The following is a 21182-nucleotide window of genomic DNA, read 5'->3' as shown; positions in this document are numbered from 1 at the left end:
TGTGTGTGTGTGTGTCTGTCTGTGTGTGTGTGTGTGTGTGTCTGTCTGTCTGTCTGTCTTTCTGACTCTGTGTGTTTGTTAGGGGAGTTTTGACAAGAATGGGAAGTGTTGATCGCAGAGGGTTTGGCAGGGAGACTACTCAGAATATATGATTTATCTAAGTGTCAAATAACAAAATTAACCAGTAGAAAATACCAAAACTAAGGATGTACCAAAATATCCACACACAGAAATTCCTATTATAGTTACTGACACCTTGCACAGGAGAAAACAACATAGATTGTTTATTTGAGTCAAGTCTCATAATCTCTTTGTGGCATTTTTCTGTCAACTAGTCAAGAAGACAATAAAATTATTAAAGGTTCTTTATTTATAGAATAGAGTTTATTCAGAACATGGGGAGGGGAGTTGAGGGAGGAGAGAGAGAGAGACAGAGAGAGAGAGAGAGAGAGAGAGAGAGAGAGAGAGAGAGAGAGAAGGAGTAGAGGCCAGCCATGGGCACACAGAGAGAGAGGAGGAAGGGGAATGGGGAGGGGGAGCAGGAGCAAAAGAGCAAGAGCTTATTAAGAGTTCCTAAAGATCATTGTTACTATCCTTATCTATTCTTTATTATGAGTTTTAAATTAATATTGTGATGTTCAGAAAATGTTAAAGGGTTTGAAATAATAGAATACTAGTCATTTCCCTTTTTGTCTTTCCATATTAAAGCTCCTACCCAGAGTCTTGTTCAAGCCCCGTGAGAGTTCTATCACTGTCTTTTCCTTTTCCTTTTTTCTTTTTTTATGACCACAGCAAAGAAAACCATTAATTGGGGCTGCCTTACAGTTTCAGAAGTTTAGACTATTTTCATCATAGTAGGGAAGCATGGTGACACAGAGGCAGCCATGGTGCTAGGAAAGGAGTTGATTGTCATACATCTTGATCCACCAGTAGGAAGAAAAGGAATCGCAGTAGGCTTGACTTGAGCTTCTGAGACCTCCATGCCTCCCCCCACGTACGCAGTTCCTCTAACAACTCCAAACCTACTCCAACAAGGCCACAGCTATCAACAGTGCCAATCCCTACGAGTCAATGAGACCATATTCACTCGAACTGGTTATAATCGCTGACCTACATCCTGGCCCAGTAATACATACAGTCACCATCATTATAGTGATTAAAGACTTATGAATACCCATGCTATGGTAGTCCTTGAAGTATTTCAATTGATAGTTTACATTATTAAATAGGAACCAGGAAAGTTACAGTAAACTATTTGACTGTTCTTATATAGTTATAAAATAGGAAAGTGGCATTTTCCTGAACTATGATATGTAAAATGCAAAAATTCAAGGTGTTTTTCTTATTACAGATACTTTGAAAGGGAAATAAATTGTTCTTGTTAAAAAGCAATGGAAAGGGAAAGGGCAGAATGTCATATATAACCTGAAATCAGAAATGAGGCTACTGGGCTAAGGGATGGAGGAAGAATTAAAAAAAAATAATAAAGTGAGAGAGAGAAAAAAAAAACAGGAAGGAAGAATTGTTTGAAAATGCTATAAAGAGATATTATTCCTTGTAAGGTAATTTACAATGCAGAGCAATAAAATATATCAATAAAAGGTAAAGACCAGAACACTTTTGTACATGACATTGCCTTAAACAGTACCTGAGAGGTGTTGTGGATGGCTACCTAAGGATAAGGAAGTTCATTGAGGGCAGCTGACCAGACCAAGGCATGCAAGGGAAGGAAGGAGGGGTCTAGGGCTCTAGGCTTAAGAACCATGAGAACCACTTCCAGCAAGTACAAAACACTTGGCAGAGTTCTGACAAAACATAAGGCAATGAGATGGTGACATTCAGCTTGGCCACCTGACTCAACAAGCTTCAGGGCACATGACCAATATCATTACACTGGTGAACTGGGGAAAAGATCACAGCACAGAAGCACAGTACCTGTTGCACTCTGAGCCACAAGGGAAAAAAAAAACAGTAACACAGGAAGAAGACGTGCTTTAAGTAGGAACTAAAGTAGTGCCCAGCAAAAGGGGAGAGCTGAGAAACCCAGACAGAAATGAACTAAATGAAAGAATGGAATGGATCTTGAACCTAAGTGCATCACTGAAGTAAAACTGCTCAAGAAAAGAAAAAAAAAAGTCAGTTTCACAATCCCCTAATATAGTCTGCTACCTATTTTAAACATGTATTGCAGTCTTCTAGTATATGGTTTTCTTAATTTTCATGACTATTTTAGAGTTGATACATATACAATACGGAGCAGACATGAGCAGCATGCATAAAAGCTCAGATAAATTCACCTACTAAGATCAGGGCTTGCACTTAGATAGAACTTCAAACTTCTATGAAATACAGAGAAGTGGAGTCGTGACTGTAATGTTTGTCATGTAATCAATATTGCCCAAGTAATACTTTCCAGAGAAAAGATAATCAGCTAATAAAAATGTCTTTTATCTGGGAAGTATTTGATATGAAATGATATAAAAAATGTATAATCTGAAATTTTAACCTCAAAAGTTAGTAGGGCTAATAACATAGCAAGATTTTGAGATTTTTGAAGATCAAATTTTAGAACCTGGAAATTTAATTAGTCATGCTAAATTCATGTTCCTTGGGTTAACAGATTATATATAAATTATTAGTCATGAGCACCAGCCGGAATCAAAGCACCAGTTCATATATTTACATGTCTGAAATGTTACTGTCTATTAAAAAACAAGTGTGCCTTTCTACAAATCTAGGTAATCTGCTAAACCTGTGGTGAGCCTTTCACTGAGAGGTTTAAATAGCAAAAGCTGACTTTTACAAAAATTTACAAGTGTAACTGCATTGAAAGTCATTCCTTAAAATATTCTGGAAGGTATTTATTTATTTATTTATCTATCTATTTATTTATTTATTTAATTGTTGTTGTTCTTTTTTATTGTTTTGCAAATATATATATATATGGTAAAATATGTTTGAAAACGAAAATATATGTTCACAAACACTGTCACTGCCTGGCTGGAAATGTCCTTTTAACTGTTTGCTGAAGAACTTTGGGCTTTTAATGTATATAATAAATCGTGGGTTTTCCTCATATATATGACCAACGGGGACTTTTGCGAAGTTGTCAGGACCTGTAAAATCTCTAGGACTTAAATAAGGGTTGAAATGCAGGGTGTAAGGGGCAGGGGGTGGTGGTAATCAGTTACTTAGCTATTGTAAGCCCTCTTTTGATTGTCATAGTTTATATAGCGATTATTTTGTTTCCTAACATTTTTTTTTTTACTATGCTTTATGGTTATACGGTTTTCACATAATTGCAGGCACACTTGATTCCAGTAGCATTTCGTTAAAATACTGTGCACAATGTTTAGTGCTGTAAAACTTTTAAAAGAAAAAAAAAAGTCCATGATAGAGAACGAAAAACAAACAAACAAACAAACAAACAAACGAATGAAAACAAAACACCAAACCATAAAGTCCTGATAGTGCAAACTAACTCGCTCATTTTCTATTACTGACCCTCCCCGCCCGCCCCTCCTTCTCTCCTGGAAGCCTGCCTGCGATGGTTGAGGAAGAGCCACAGCCCTCTCTGAAGAAGTCACCACTGCTTTTGTGCGAGCAGATGTCAGCCTGGGAAGCCTGGCCAGAGCCAGATCAAGTTGCTGCTGCCAGCTCTCGCGAGCTTTGTCTGGAAGAGTTGACTGAAATGTCAGAGCCCTGCAATTCACAGGCAGGGCGGCAGCTGCATCCCGCGCTTCCCTGAAGCATTGCAAGATTACCACTTTGCAAACTTCCTCATCCTTTTCTGCAGAGATTCCGGTGAGTTGCTCTGATTTTTACAGATCTTGTGCTGAAGTTCCAGTGAAGATCGATCGAGGCAAGAAGGGAGGAGATTTTTTTTTTTTTTTCCCCTCACGTGTTTGTGGAGCCCTGTGGTGGTGCTCCCTTGGGACTAGTCTCTGACAAGGGAACAGGACAGAAGAGTCAGGCGAGAAAGCACTACCTCGGAGCTTTCTCTTATTCCAGAAACACAAATTTAATCCCCTTTTCTCTTGAGGACATAGTGAATTTGTTATACATTGACCGAATGGGCATAGCACCTGTGGAGGCTCTTACATATGTATGTATGTTACGTATCTATGTACGTACAAATAAATGTGTGTATGTATTCCCTTTCTATGGAGACTTATTTTAGGCTAGATTACCCATTAATGCAGAGGTTAGTCAACCTCTTAACAGAAGTACTTGTTTGAGCACACATGACAGTTTTCAATATCTTCTCTTTTGCAATCACGTAGATTAATTTTCTCTTATTACCTAACAGGGCACTTTTACCAAGCAGCACTTTGTCCCCTGAAACTTTCACAACATCCGCTGGCATGCAGAAATCGAAAACTCCTTCTATGCCCAAGGAAATATATTCTCTAATTTAATCTAAAAATACTTCCTTATCTATTTTTGGCCAACTTTGAGTGTTTAAACTGGACTAAAATATCTTATGCTACTGTTATTTTTATAGGAATAGTATAAAAATGGGAAGTTTTGTCTCATCCTAGAATCCTGGAAATCTAGCATTATTTTATGACATCAGCCTCAGTTCAGTCATTGACTATAAGATTTATAGGACCCCCCCCAAAAAAAATTGAAAGACAAACAAAATCATTTTATTAGGTTTCTACGTGCTATACATTTTTTTTCCTAAGCAGGTATTCTGCATCTGAGCAGGTGAAATGCTTCTTTAATATAAAATATAGATTATTTATAATAAATATGACTATAATTCACTTTCACAAAAGTCATGTTGTTTGAAGACAGGAGGCTTTTATAGATAACTGAATGATTTGAATTATGTCTGGGGTTTTTATTGACAAAATACCATTACCATCAGATGGCAAATAAATGTCTAAATACATCTACAAAAACATGCTTTATTTCTTTAGAGTGTTATTTTGGTTGATATACAATATTCTACATCTTGAATTATAAGAAGAAATCTGAAGCTGTTTCCATACCATACTTTTATAAAAATCAATAAGCCAAGAAAAAATTTAGAGGGTATATGAATTTATTCTCCTGTATAAATTTAGTCTTTGATTTGATTTCTTGGTCACAAGTGCTAATGTACTTTAAATTTCATCATTGATTTGCTTTGATGGTTTTCCAACATCTGTTTATTCTTACTGATACTGACTGTCTTATCAAATCTGGAGGTCACCACCTTTGCCCTAAGCCAGGTTTGGTTGCACAAGTCCTCATTAAATCTATTTAAAGAGCAAAACTAATAGTGGAAAGCAGAAAAGGGGTTGTACTCAATGGATACACTGGGAAGAGATACAAAGCTTTACCTCACATTGTCCATCTTTAGAGTCCTGAAGAAAGGTTGAAGTTTAAAGGGTAGCCCAAGAATGTGCCCATCCATGTAGCCTGTTCAAAGTATGTTCCCACCAAGCCTTGAGCCATCATTGTCTAGACTTCAGTCTCACCCTGTAAGGTGTTCTTACACATTGTTAGAGCTGTGTGGAATCTCCTTCAAGGACATAAGCTCCCTTCTGGTTGATATTTGCTTCTTGCATCATGGGTTTTCTTTGGGATCCATTGTTTTGATAGTATAATTGTCAGACTGAGACAACCACGTATATCTTTAGAATTTCTTCCTTTCTGTGAGGCAATTACAGCCATAGAAATACAACAATAACAGACAGAATTCACCTTCCAAAGAAAACCCAACAAATCTAGTAATTTGATATTCAGGTTACCAATACAATCTTGTGAGTACCCATTGTGATTTTAGTCAAGAATAGACTACAGGTCCTAACAACTTATCTATTATCCTGAATTGTTTGGATGTCATAGGGGACATTCAATCCTCTGTGGAACACCAGAATATAGTCCTTTCATTAACATATTGCTTCAAATTTGTTTACTTAGCCTGAAACAGAATAGTACTTGACTGGGTAAAGAGACTGCTGTTTTAGTCAAATAGCATTCCAATGTTGCTTCTAGACCAGCCCAGTATTATCTAGATAGCACTTTACCAACATGCTTTACAAACCTCTGTTTCCAAATAAGATCCACAGATATTAGTCATAGTTTAAAAACAGGAATGTATGATACCTAAAACTGAATTGAGAGTCTTTTTTGCTTATGACATTTTCCTTTTTTTTTTTACTTATTTCTAGGATGGATTATTATTTTAAATATTTGACAAAAATATTTTTACAAATAAATGATGATAGCTTTTTTATATCAACATTTTAACACACCCATATCTTAAAGAACTTATATTACATTGTATATTTCCTCATAAAACTGTCTGGAGAATTTAGATTGCAAATTTGAATTAAGATTAAAAGAAAGGATAATGTGCCTTTTAATTTTAAAAGTTAAAATTTTTAAAAGATTAGAATTTATAAAATATTAGCTGTAAAATTTGATATCAATCAACATTTGTCAAACTTGAATTTGTTATATTAATTCCCTTTTGGTGGTCAATGTTTTGTTTTTTATTTCTAGAACTTATTTTCTGTTGACTTATGGATAAAAACTCCCAATCCCTTAGAAATACTTCAAGGTGTAAGTTTATCTACTTTAAGATAGAAAATTTCCTATGAAATTTGTCTTAATTTTTTTAATGATAAGCTTGAGGCATTTAAGATTTTATTTTTTAGCAGTGACCAGTTACACCAGAATATATGAGAGACAAGGAAGCTTTTTATATTTTAAATTATAATTGAAAGCTTTCATTTTGAAATCTCCTTATTTCTGTTTTGATTGTTTAACTACATGATAAATTCATATTAAAATATGTCTTTGAACAGAGAGGTACAGAATGGGCAAATGTCATGTGAAGTAAAGAATAGAATAATGGTAATATATATATAACCAATTTAGACGGTATTGAATGTGGGAACACAGGCATCTTTTCATTTAACACTGCAGATTCATCAATATGGAGAATGAAGCTTCTCGCAGGTAGCATGCAGGGAGGAACTGCAGTGACATCTTTAAATACATGAGTGCTCACTATGGTTGTTTCTAATGTTACATTGTACCTTATGTACAAGGAAAGCTCATGGGTGTCATTATTGAGAACGTGATTCTTATTCATGTGAATAGTGCTCTGGAAATTCCACAATAGGTACTAAATCACAGAAGAAAACATTGTATAAATATAGGCCCTGTAGAAACACTGTGACTCTTCAGGTGTGATGGTAGCTGCTATAGGATATTATGAAATTGCTAACATTGTTAATTACATTCCCAGCAAATTCAGGATGGAGGTAATTATGCTTACTTTATAAGAAACTGTTAAAGAAATGTTTGTGTGTTTGTGTATTTGTGCACATGTGTATGTGTGTGTGTGTGTGTGTGTGTGTGTTCATGCACAGTGTATTTGTGTGTGCACATGTGTGCGCTCAGGTATGCCCACATGGTATGTGGAGGTCAGAAGTTGATATCAACTGTCTTTCTTTGAGGACTTTCCACTTTTCTTCCCAAAAGGTTTTCCCAGAGACCCACGGCTCACAGATTCTGCTTGACAGTCTAGCCTCTAAGGCCCTAGGATCTCTCCTGTCTTTGCCTCATGTATTGGACCAGTGTCACGGAGAGGTGTCACCACACCTGGCTCTTTTACTCCGGTGCTGGGGATCAGAACACAGGTCCTGAATGTTCCACAATCATTTTGGCAACTGTGGCACTTTCCCAGCCTCTAAACAAAAGTTCTAAATTACCAAAACTGCTAGAAATTAAAATTCCCAGCAATTTCATTTAAAGTTTATAAGTAAGATAATATTTAAATAAAAACAAGAGATCATCTCAGATTATCTTTGCGAGGGCTAAGAAGGATAGAAAGATGAGCCACCAGGGTCCTAGGTGAGTTTATTGAAATGTGCTTAAAACAGAGGCTCATTTTCAGAGACAGGAAAAGAAATTCCATGTGAGGTTTTCTTTGACACATTTTTAAAAGGTTTTGCAATCACCGGGGAAAAAGAAACACAACCCTAAAATATGAAAAACAGCAATCCAAACCTCCTGGCCAAAATAGACATTGTCTTAGTAAAGGTCCGGTTACCAGAGCCTTGGTATTATTATTCCATTTAGTTTTGTTATCATTACTTACAAATTACACTCACCGTGAGTATAATACTTAAAAATAAATGCATCCAAATTATATTCATTGTAAGTGTAATACTTAAATTATTAAAACATAGTAGCATGATCTAATAATACATTTGATAGATTTTAACACAGACCCAATTTTATCAAGACAGAGAACATTTTAAAAAATCCCGTGACTTAATTTTAAAACCTAAATGTATTACCATAGCAATCAACTTATAAGTAGACTTATTTGCATAAAACAAGTCTATTTTGGATAAACATGGATATCGATAAAATTATGCAGAGCTGTCAATAACTATGGGGTTCGAAAGTAATGGTACATTATGGTTTATTTGCATATTTGTTAAGTATTCATCACTAGATATCCTGTGAGCAGAGGTAAATGATACTGATTTAAGATTAGCATCTCAGTATAGCAGGTATGAAGATGGCTTGGTGAGTAAAGAGTAGAAAGGGGATAAAATTTTGTGTCTTATGCAGTGGTGTGTGTCCCAACCCACAATTACAACACTTAAAACAATATTCCTCATGACCAGTGAACATAGCTCACCAAAACAAACAGGATTATACATGCAGAAACCCAGAGGTCACTGCTGGTAGGATTATTTTCCTGAACAGGCAGGTTGGATTTAAAATTAGAGCACTTGAACAAGTAACAGAAGGACTGTTCATTTGTCAGTGATGGACATTGTGTGATGCAAGCTGGTGCTTATTTAAGGCATATTGTAATTATATTCCTTGCAACTTCATACAAAGTGTTGATTCTTTTAAATGGTATTTGCACGACTTTTTATATACCTTATCATGCACATAGAGTTTTAAAATTATTTCCAAAAATCTCATGTCTGTTTTAAGAATTTTGATAAACCCGTGATCACCCAAGAGTCTCTACATGGCCTTAAATATTGTCTCCAGTACAATATCAAATGTAGGCTATTTTGTAGGTTACAAAGTTTACTTTCACCCCTTCCACTTATCCCAGTACTATCTCAGCATTGGCCCTCTGATTTCAATGATTTTGTACACTGCAAATACATGAGTACCCATGACTCTGCTAACATATTTTACTACTTACATGTGCTTTAATCAGTTTACATATTAATTGGAGTTAGTAATGTAAAAATTCCTTCTAAGCCAATATTTTCATCATCTCCCACTAAGGGGATTGTGACTCAAGCAGATAAAAATAATCTTTATCTAATAAAGTTCAGAGAACTTCCCTGAAACCCATCAGCAGCACATCTCAATCACCCATGTTTTAATAATATCCTTTCATAGTGAAAGCTGGCTTGATAGTATTAATATTTATAAATAAATAGCAATTACTTAGTTTTTTTTTTAAATTTAGCCTTCTATGAGTATGTTGCTTTGATTCCCTTTTAAGAGTAAACTAAGAATGTATAGAAGAAAAGTACCATGGAACGAAGGAGGATGGCAAATGATCAATACCTCCAGATTCTTCAAAGTTCTTAAATGACTTTAGAGTTCTGTGATCTGTCATCTAGCCATGATATTTCAGAAAACACATGCACTTGTATTTTCTCCTGCAGTCACATTGGAATCACTGCAAACACGTCTACACCTAGCTAATTCCATACTTGATGTGGCTATGTATAGTGCATGATATCATATGTACCTGGGACAAAAATATCCTTTTACTGTGCTGAAACTTCTTATATATCCTTAAACATGGTATTTCAAAGACAACATCACTTATGTTTTTCTTGCTATGCCTTTCTCTTTCAAGTGGAAGTATCTCTGTTTACATTTTTAGTTTTTACACACATATTTCTTATTTTTCATAAATTTAAGGTGAATAGGAACTACTATATTTTAGTGATTACCATCATTGAACGCAATACATAACAACACATACAATGCTGTTTAAAACCATTCTGCTTATTCTTTGCTTAGAAATCAACATGCAGTCTCAGCCTGCCAAGGTCACACAGACCCACTTCCTCCTATGGATTATTCTGCTCTGCATGCCTTTTGGGAAGTCACACACTGAAGAAGACTTCATAGTTACAACCAAGACCGGAAGGGTCCGAGGACTGAGCATGCCGGTTCTTGGTGGCACCGTGACTGCCTTTCTCGGTATCCCCTATGCACAACCTCCTCTGGGTAGCCTAAGATTCAAAAAGCCGCAACCCTTAAACAAATGGCCTGACATCCATAATGCCACTCAATATGCAAATTCTTGTTATCAGAACATAGATCAAGCCTTCCCAGGCTTCCAGGGCTCAGAGATGTGGAATCCAAACACGAACCTCAGTGAAGACTGCTTGTATCTGAATGTTTGGATTCCAGTACCGAAGCCTAAAAATGCCACTGTCATGGTATGGATCTATGGTGGTGGCTTTCAAACTGGGACCTCCTCTCTACCTGTTTACGATGGGAAGTTTCTGGCTCGTGTTGAAAGAGTTATTGTAGTTTCGATGAACTATAGGGTAGGTGCCCTAGGATTCCTAGCTTTTCCGGGAAATCCCGATGCTCCGGGAAACATGGGTTTATTTGATCAACAGTTGGCACTTCAGTGGATCCAAAGAAATATAGCTGCTTTTGGAGGGAATCCTAAAAGTATAACGATTTTTGGAGAAAGTGCAGGGGCAGCTTCAGTTAGCTTACATTTGCTCTGTCCCCAAAGTTTTCCTTTGTTTACCAGAGCCATTCTAGAAAGCGGTTCCTCTAATGCTCCCTGGGCAGTAAAGCATCCAGAGGAAGCCAGAAACAGAACCTTGACCTTAGCTAAATTTACTGGTTGCTCAAAAGAGAATGAGATGGAGATGATTAAATGCCTTCGAAGTAAAGATGCTCAGGAAATTCTTCTGAATGAAAGGTTCGTTCTCCCCTCTGATTCCATCTTATCGATAAATTTCGGCCCAACAGTGGATGGCGATTTTCTCACTGATACGCCCCACACACTACTCCAACTAGGAAAAGTGAAAACAGCTCAGATCTTAGTAGGCGTTAACAAAGATGAAGGGACAGCTTTCCTAGTGTATGGTGCTCCGGGTTTCAGCAAAGACAATGATAGCCTTATCACACGGAAGGAATTTCAAGAAGGCTTAAATATGTATTTCCCTGGAGTGAGCAGATTGGGGAAGGAAGCAGTTCTTTTCTACTATGTGGACTGGTTAGGTGAGCAGTCACCAGAAGTCTACCGTGAAGCTTTGGATGATGTTATTGGAGATTACAACATCATATGCCCTGCATTGGAGTTTACCAAGAAATTTGCAGAGCTGGAAAATAATGCCTTTTTCTACTTTTTCGAACATCGATCTTCCAAACTACCTTGGCCGGAATGGATGGGAGTGATGCATGGCTATGAAATTGAATTTGTGTTTGGCTTACCTCTGGGAAGAAGAGTTAATTATACGAGAGCTGAGGAAATCTTTAGTCGATCCATAATGAAAACTTGGGCAAATTTTGCAAAATATGGGTAAGTGCTGATTTCTATAATTGTTCCCTGACTTTGCTTTGCTTAGCTGTTCTTGACCTCTACTGCAGACTTCATTAGAAGCAATAGATGCGTGTCGAGTATTTTCTCTTTGTATCTAAGCTGCCTTTGTGTCTCGCGATGTGGTGGATTTTAGCTCTTTGTTTCTTAGTACTTTAGAAAAATTGCCAGATAATTATTCTGTAAACTACTTCCTTATTTCAATTGCAAACTGTGGTAAAATTCCTTAATGATGCTAACTAAGGTTTGGAAACAAATGCTTGTATTAGAACGTTATAAATGAAAATGCTTTTCAACTTGCATTTTTAAATGGTTACCACGTTTAAATGAGGACAAATATATCTTCTCATTGTCTAAAGCCAAGGAGGCAGTGGCATCTGATACAGGAGTAAACATGTCTCTACTTAGGAATATAAAAGGGCATTCCACCCCCACCCCAGCTTTTTCTTAAAATTCATGGCACTCACTATTGGCTTTTTGTTTGTTTGTTTGTTTAAACATTTGCCGTCACCTGAGGGTGATTTTTCTTTTCTTTTCTTTTCTTTTCTTTTCTTTTCTTTTCTTTTCTTTTCTTTTCTTTTTTTCTTTATTTTTTTGCAATAATTTTTATTAGATATTTTCTTTATTTACATTTCAAATGCTATCCCCTTTCCTGGTCTCCCTCCAAAGCCCCTTCCTCTTATCCCCTTCTTCCTCCTCCCCCTGCTCAAACACCCACTCACTCCTGCTTCCTGGCCCTGGCATTTGCCTATACTGGGGCATAGAGTCTTTACAGGACCAAGGGCCTCTCCTCCCATTGATGTCTGACTAGGCCATCCTCTGCTGCATATGTAGCTGGAGCCATGAGTCCCACTATCTGTACTCTTGGTTGGTGGTTTAGTCCCTGGGAGCTCTGGGAGTACTGGTTAGTTCATATTGATGTTCCTCCTATGGGGCTTCAGTCCCCTTCAACTCCTTGGGTACTTTCTCTAGGTCCTTCATTGGGGACCCTGTGCTGAGTCCAATGGATGACTGTGAGTGTCTCCTTCTGTATTTGTCAGGTACTGGCAGAGCCATGTTTTTTCAAGAGATTTTATTAGACCTGGTAGGTAAGCTGTTCCATTTGATTTTTGAGGTCCCTCTTGTTTACTACATTGTTTTATTTTCCTGTTTGTAGAGTTTTGTGGCTAACTTTCATCTTATTTTTGTGGTGTTGCTCTTGAGTCGAATATCATAGGGATCCACTGAGACTCTTTCTACTATAGGATAATTCAGAGTTGATACTTTTCAGTAGAAATCATACTTTGGATCTTTATATTTTTCTGGCTTAGCAATGTGAGGAATGATAGTCTCTCCAGATGTTGGACAGCACTGGCAGTGAGAACATAGCTCTAGTTCACACAAGTCATAGCATAGCAAACAGCCGAGGCTCTTGGCATACTACCTTGCTAAGCTACACTGTTTCCTTTAGATCTATTTTCAGTATTTCCTGCTTACAATGTTCTTGTCAGAAGATTACTCCATCATAAACCAAGAAACATGTATAATCTCTAGGAATCCACCTTTGCTTTGCTTTTTTTAATCTTTAAGACAAGCTTTCTGTATATAGCCCAAACTAGTCCAACTCAGACTCGTGCCTAAGTCCTAAAACTACTGACTTTTTAGGGATGTACCACCATACATGGCCCTGGAATAACTTCTAAAATGTGTATTAATGTATAAAAATAAAACCCTAGCTACTAAGTATATAGATCCAAACTAACTGTATGGATTATTGTGAATAATAAATATTAGAAATAGCATACAATAGTAAAGAGATGGATGTGTTAGTACAGTTAATGATATTTCAATAGTCTAAGAGAATATTAATTATAGCATTAATATCTGTTTTTTTCTTCTTTATTGCCTATTTGTACTGTGAGTGTGTAAGTATGCGTACATGTATGTGTCTGTTTGTATATGTGTATGTGTATATGCATGTGTGCTTTTGTGGAGGTCTCAGAACAATTTACAGGAGTCAGTTCTCTTCTTCCACCGTGTGAGTCATGGGGATGGAATTGAAGTAGCCAGGCTTGGCTACAAAGCACTTACCTCCTGGGATGTCTTACCCACTTCTAATTTTCATTTTTATTCCCAAATTAGACTTCCTCAAATTCAATGGCACTCTGTCATTCTACAATATCAGTTACTAGTAATCGTTCCTCATACTATTTCATCTGTTTATATACTCTCTTTAAATTAGAATTCTCTTGTTAAACTTTAAGGGACTTCTTATTCTTCATCTTGTTACCACGTATATTAGTCAACAGGATTCAGCTATAAGTAGGACATGCATTTAGAAATGCCTAAGCTGCAAAGTGCTCTGTACTCTATGACTGTGCTCTGTCAGACAAAGAGGTCACTGACGTGCCTATGCTCATCCATCTATTATAATATTTCTAAGTTATATTAAATTAGCTTCTTGAAATACAAATGTCAATGTCTACGGATACTCATTAAAATACTTGAATGGCGATATCCCAATAAATGTTTGCTGAGCAGCTGAATGGGTTATAGTAATATAATTTTACTGTTACAGCTATATCAGTTCTACTGTATTTTCTGGCTTTTCAATATGAGCCTAAATTATAGCTCCAGGGAAGGAGCACTTGTTTAATAGCTGTGTTAGACTTCTTTAGCCTCATTCTGGTCTCACTCCAAAGGCTGTGTCTGTAATTAGTCATTTGCATATGTTTTCAATTTTTATTACAATTCTAAAAAAATTAAGTAATTAAAGAGAAATAGTCCTTCAGTCCATCTGCTTCTCTAATTTTTAAATCAGTTCATATTTTCATGTTGAAATCATCAGAAATTTTATATTTAACCTACCCACATTGAACAGTGTTGATAGAACATGCTTAATGTCTTATTTATCACATAGACAGTATCAGATCAAAGACAAGTCTTTGGCATTTAATGGAATAGTTTGACCTTAATTAAGTACATCTGTGGTGAGTGTGATTCCCTGGGATATATGAAGGCTGGCTTATTAATTATAGTGTGAAAATTATAAAATGAGATTCATAAAAGCAATCATAGAAAAATAAAATACCCTGCAAAATAGCATAAGTACAATACATTTCATTGGTGAGGTGATTTTTCTCAGAGACCATATTTTACAGCAGCAAAAGAAACATGTGTCATACATGATTCCAGTTGAGCTGAAAACAAACAATAATCTGAAGGGAATTCCAATGGAGGAGAACTGGCCACATATTAAGTTAGATAAGTTTTAATCCAAAACTTCTCAAGAATAAACTATTTGCATAGTATGCCACCACATTGGACTTAGAGGACACTGGACACTGGAGTCCATTTTGGGGTGGGAGTTGCAGAGTGAGGAAGATACTATAATGCTCAGGACACTTCCCCAAACCAATGTTTATTCATTCCAAATTGTGAGAAACACCAGATTAAAAGCATGTGGTACTCCACTTCCCCACAATCCAGAATAATGTGACTAAGAAGGAAAGAAGGCTGTGGCTCTTTTCTTCCTATTAAACTTCATGCTTCAGGCTAAATTACAGAGAGGAGGAGTCCAACTTGAAACTGTAATTATATCGGAAGTAGAATTTCATGTTTCTACCACTGTTCTAACAAATTACTCTTACATGTTAGTTATGAGTTTGCTTTCATATTAGGAGCTATATAGTTTTTATACATAGTTCAATAAACTCTGACTAATGTCTATAATTCATCACCTTGCAACCTCAGAGACTTATATCCTGTTCAGTTTGCATGGATTTTTTTTTTTTAATTTATTTCTCTTGCCTGTTCAGCACAGTGTATAAACTTCATTCTGACACATTTTTCTCTACCCAGTAAGCTTGTAATATGAACAACAACTCAAAATGGAGATTCTCTTGTCTGGTATTGCTGTTTATATTAGATGGGCGTTAACTTATAGAATGAGTATTGTCAGCAGAGATTAAGACATTTCATTTAACAAATACATATGTGTGTGTGTTTGTGTGTGTGTGCGTGTGTATATATTGTAGAGTTTTTAAAGGTAGATATGACATTTTAGACTTTTTTAGATTTTGTAATGACTTTTTTAAGACATACTTACTGTTATTTTTACCTTCCTTTCTTTTTTATTGATTATTTTATTTATTTACATTTCAAATGTTGTTCCCCTTCCTGGTCTCTCCTCCACAAGCCCTCTCCATCTGATTCTTCCTCCCCTTCACCTCTAAAAGAGTGCTTGCCCACCCACTCACTCCCATCTCACTCCTTAGCACTCCCCCTTTTCTGGGCATCAAGTCTCCAAAGGACCAAGTTCATCCATTCCCACTGAGGCCAGGCCAGAGAGTCCTCTGCTACATATGTAGTGGGGACCACCAACCAGCCCATGTATGCTCTTTTGTTGGTGGCTTAGTCATTAGGGTCTGGTTAGTTGATACTGTTGTTCTGCCTATGGTGTTACAATCCCTTTCAGCTCCTTCAGTCCTTCCCCTAACTCTTCCTTAGTGGTCCCCTGGCAGTCTAATGGTTGACTGCATCTGTCTCAGTCAGTTGCTAGCAAAGCCTCTGAAAGAACAACAGTGTCGAGTTCCTCTTTGCAAGCATATCTCGGCATCAGCAACGATGTCAGGGTTTGGTGCCTGTGTGGATCCCAAGTTGGGGCAGTCTCTGGATGGTGTTATCTTAATTCTTTGCTCAAGTATTTGTCCCCACATTTCTTTTAGACAGTAACAATTCTGGGTCAAATATTTGAGATGGGTATGTGGCCACATCTCTGAACTGGGGGCCATGTTTACCTACTGCAGGTGATCTCTTGAGATTCCATCTCCCCACTGTTGACCATTTTTTGGTAATGTCATCCCTATTCAATCCTGCGAGCCTCTCACATCCCTGGTGTCTGGGAAATTCTAGGGAATCACCCCATCACCCACTCCACACTGATTTCTTGTTTCTGTTCATTCTTCTCACCCTCTGGACTTCTCTCCTGTCTCTCCCATACCTAATCCTGCAGCCAATTACACCTCTACCTCCTCACTCCCAAAAAGGTTCCTCCCTCTGCCTTGAAAGATTATTCTGTTCCTCATTCTACGTAGTACTGAAGTCACTCTTGAGCCTTCTTTCTCGTTAAGCTTCATATGGTCTGTGCCTTTATCATGGGTATTGTAAAAATTTCCATAATATCCACTTATCAGTGAGTAGATACCGTGTATGTATTTTGGGGTCTGGGTTACCTCACTTAGTATGACATTTTCTAGTACCATTCATTTGCCTGAAAAATTCATAATGTCCTCATTTTTAATAGCTGAGTAAGTACTCCATTGTGTAAATGTACCACATTTTCTGTAGCCATTTTTCATTTGAAGGACATCAGGGTTCTTTCCAGCTTCTGGTTATTATAAATAAGTTTTCTATGAACATAATGGAGCATGTGCCCTTATTACCATTTGGAACATCTTCTGGATATATGCCAAGGAGAGGTACTGCTGGATCCTCAGGTAGTACTATGTCCAATTTTCTGATTAACCGCCAGACTGATTTCCAGAGTGGTTGTACAAGCTTGCAAACCCACCAGCAATGGAGGAGTGAGCCTCTTTCTCCCTCCTCACCAGCTTCTGCTGTCACCTGAGTTTTTGTGCTTAGCCATTTTGATTGGTATGAGATGGAATATCAGGGTCCCTTTGATTTGCATGTCCCTGATGACTAAGGATGTTGAATATTTCTTTAGGTGTTTCTTGGACATTTGAGATTCCTCACTTGAGAATTCTCTGTTTAGCTCTATATTCCATTTTTTAAATTAGATATTTACTTTATTTACATTTCAAATGTTGTTCCCTTTCCTGGTTTCCCTCTGAAAGCCCCCTATTCCCTCTCCATCCCCCTGCTCACCAACCCACTTATACCTGCTCCATGGCCATGTCATTTCCCTATACTGGGATATACAGCCTTCACAGAACAAAGGGCCTCTCCTCCCATTGATGACGGACTAGGCCATCCTCTGCTACATATGCATCTGCAGCCATGAGTCCCAACTTGTATACTCTTTGGTTGGTGATTTAGTCTCTGGGAGCTCTGGGGTACTGGTAAGTTTATATTGCTGTTCCACCTATTGGGCTGCTAACCCCTTCCCCTTTGGCTCCTTGGATCCTTTCTCTAGCTCCTTCTTTGAGTACTCTGTGCTCAGTCCAATGGTAGCCTGTGAGGATCCACCTCTGTATATGTCAAGCACTGGTGGAGCCTCTTTGCTGACAGCTATAACAGGCTCCTGTCAGCAAGCCCTTGTTGGCATCCACAATATTGTCTGGGTTTGGTGATTGTATATGGGATGGATCCCCAGGTAGGGCAGTCTCTGTATCCCATTTTTAATTGGGTCATTTGGTTTTCTGGCACCTCACTTCTTGAGTTATTTGTATATTTTGGATATTAGTCTTTTATGGAATATAGGGTTAGTAAAGATCTTTTCTGAATAGGTAAATTTCATTTTTGCCCTATTGATAGTAACCCTTGACTTAGCGAATTTTTTCAATTTCATGAGGTCACTTTGGTCATTTGTTGATCTTAGGGCCTGAGACATTGGTGCTCTGTTCAGGAAAATGTTTCCTGTGCAGATGTCTTTGGGACTATTTCCCACTTTCTCTTCTATTAGATTCAATGGATCTAGTTTTATGTGGAGGTCGATTATCCACTTGGTCTTGAGCTTTGTAAAAACAAGATATAAATGATCAATTTAAATTACTTTACATGCAGACTACCAGTTCGAACAGCAACATGGGTTGAAGATGCGCTCTTTTATCTACTGTATGGTTTTAGCGTCTTTGTCAAATATCGAGTGTCCATGGGTGTGTGGGTTTGTTTCTGGGCATTCAATTCTACTCCATTCACTGACTCATCTGCCTCTGTACCAGTGCCATGTGGCTTTTATCCCGATTGCTCTGCAGCAAAGCATGAGGTCAGGATGGTCAGTTCCCCAGAAGTTATTTTATTGTTGAGAATTTTTTTCGCTATCCTGGGCATCTTGTTATTCCATATGAATTTGAGGATTGTACTTTCTATCTCCGTGAAGATTTGAGTTGGAATTTTGATGAGGATTGGATAGAATTTGTAGATTGCTTTTGGTATGATGGCCATTTTCAACTGTGTTAATCTTACCAATCCAGGAGTATGGAAAATCTTTCCACCTTCTGAGATCTTTTTGGATTTTTTTTCTTTGGGTGCTTGAAATTCCATTCATACAGATGATTTTTTTTTACTTGCTTGGTTAGAGATAAACCAAGATATTTTATATTATATGTGACTATTGTGAAGTATGTTGTTTTTCTAATTTTTTCTCAGCCCATTTATTTTTTGTATAGAGTAAGGCTGCTAATTTGTTTTTATAAATTTTATATCCAGACACTTTGCTGAAATTGTTTATCAGCTGAAAGAGTTCCGTTGTAGAATTTTTGGCGTTGCTTATATATATAGTATCATAGCATTTGCAAATGGTGATACCTTGAAATCTTCCTTTCCAATCTGTATTCTTTTGACCTTTTATAATCTAACTGCTCTAGCTAGAACTTCAAGTAATAAATTGACAAAATAGAGAGAGAGGGGACAGCCTTGTGTTTTCCCTGATTATAGTAGGATTGCTCCTAGTTTCTTGCCATTTAATGTTTTTGGTTATTGGTTTGTTGTATATTGATTTTATTATGTTTATGTATGTGCCTTAGATTCCTGATATCTCCAAGACTTTTAATGTGAAGGGGTATTATATTTCGTCAAAGGCTTTTTTAGCATCTAATGAGATGATCATACCTTTCTTTCTGTGGCTGAATTTATATCCCTTCTCTCTTTTTGGAACTTCCTTTTCTGTTGTATTTATTAGCAATTTCTTTTGAAAGTAATTTTCCATTTAGATTTATTTTATATGGAGTGTTTTGTCCTCATGTATTTTTATATGGAGTGTTTTGCCTCACATGTGCCTGGTGATTTCAGGGGACAAAAGATTGCAACAGACACCTGGATCTGTAGTTAAAGCCATTTCTCAGCCACCATGTGAACACTGGAACTGAACGCAGGTCCTGTGGAAGAACAAGAAATGGTTTTCCTCACAGAGTGGATTCCAGAGTTCCTTTCTTCATCAGACAAAACTGAGTTCTGTTTCTCACAGATCATACTTCACTTTTTTTTTTTTTTTTTTTTTTTTTTTTGGATTATTTCGAGACAGGGTTTCTCTATGTAGCCCTGGCTGTCCTGGAACTCATTTTGTAGACCAGGCTGGCCTCGAACTCAGAAATCTGCCTGCCTCTGCCTCCCGAGTGCTGGGATTTAAGGCATGCACCACCACCCACCGCTCAGCTCATACTTCACTTTTGATGCTCATCTCTGTAAGGGTTTTTCTACTATTGCGTTTGAAGAACTGTATGGATGTCTTAAATAATATTTTCTAGTATGTTTTTTTTCCTCTGAGAAAGGAAGGAGAGCAGGGAAGACTGGTGGCTTTGTCCCTAGGACTTTATATCCTCAATAGCACTTGTTGCTTCATTTTATTTTTTTCATCTATCTTCTATTTTCAAATCATTTACTTGGGTGTTGGAGCAATAGCTTTGTAGTTGAGAGTTCTTAGGACTCATTCTTAGGATCTGAGTTCAGTTCCGTACATTCACAGACCTCTGATTCCTCCACCTATTCTCCATGGGTACTATCATACACATGCCACAAATACATGGACGCACACACACACATGCACATATAAAAAAACAAAAATAAAAAAAAATTAAAAACAAAGGGCAGAAATAGTCCTTAAAATTACACTTTCATATAGTTGTGGCTAATATATTTCTCAGTTAATTTAATCATTAATTTCATTTTATCTTCATCTAACTCTTTTCATAAATTATCCATATATATTATTTCTTTGTTGCTTTTTTGCATTTAATAGATATATTTAATGTTGAATTTATTTTATATTGTTTTTTAATTGGCCTTTATTTTTTCTGTAATTGATTTTAGGCAAACAATAGTTTGATGATTGCCTGGTAATATTAAAATTTGGCTCCATTCCAAATTCACAGAATTTCATTCTTTCAAATGAATGTTTCCTTTTAACAGTTAATTCACCATAATGCTTTCCATTCATTTTCATAACTTCACAAATGCAAGAAACATACAAAATAATAATGTATTCACCTCTTTCTTTATTCTGCCTCTATGTTTACAACAATGCCATTGTCCTTAAGTGCTGTGTATTTTAAAAGTCACTTGTATTTAATATATTTATATATTAAAGGGTTCCAGTATACCATCATCTGGATATCAAAAATGCCATGTAGTCTATCACATTTACTGATTGGTTTAATATAAATGCTTCTAGTTCTCATTTATTTACCCAAGATTTTCTCCAATGGAAGAATATTTTTAAGTGTATAATAATTTTTGTTTTTTTTTATGAAGTTTAAAGATTCATTTCAATATAGTACCCAAGCTTTGGTTTATATTTAGATATGAAATAAGGCTGTGTTCATATTGTCATCAATTTTACCAAATATTTTGTTTATTTACATTTCAAATGTTATTCCCTTTCCCATTTTGTCCCCCCTCCAGAAATCCCCTATTTCATTCTCCTTTTACCTGCTTCCATGAAAATGCTTTTCTACCA

The 21182-nt window shown here is 36.8% G+C and overlaps 1 protein-coding gene across 1 annotated transcript in view; it reads left to right on the top strand.

The window, feature by feature from the left end:
• Nucleotides 1-3522: 3522 nt before the first annotated feature.
• Bche (butyrylcholinesterase) overlaps nucleotides 3523-21182 on the top strand; it is a 71694-nt gene continuing 54034 nt past the window's right edge. Inside the window, exons 1-2 of the mRNA XM_021196568.1 lie at nucleotides 3523-3804; nucleotides 10021-11548. Coding sequence (XP_021052227.1) covers nucleotides 10029-11548 — 1520 coding nt within the window. The 5' untranslated portion in view covers nucleotides 3523-3804; nucleotides 10021-10028. The remainder of the gene's footprint in view (nucleotides 3805-10020; nucleotides 11549-21182) is intronic.

The sequence above is a fragment of the Mus pahari genome, chromosome 4 (assembly GCF_900095145.1).
Source record: "Mus pahari chromosome 4, PAHARI_EIJ_v1.1, whole genome shotgun sequence".
NCBI classification, from domain to species: Eukaryota; Metazoa; Chordata; class Mammalia; order Rodentia; family Muridae; genus Mus; species Mus pahari.
The sequence above is the reverse complement of the archived record's forward strand: the minus strand, read 5'-3'. Positions and strand labels throughout refer to the sequence as shown.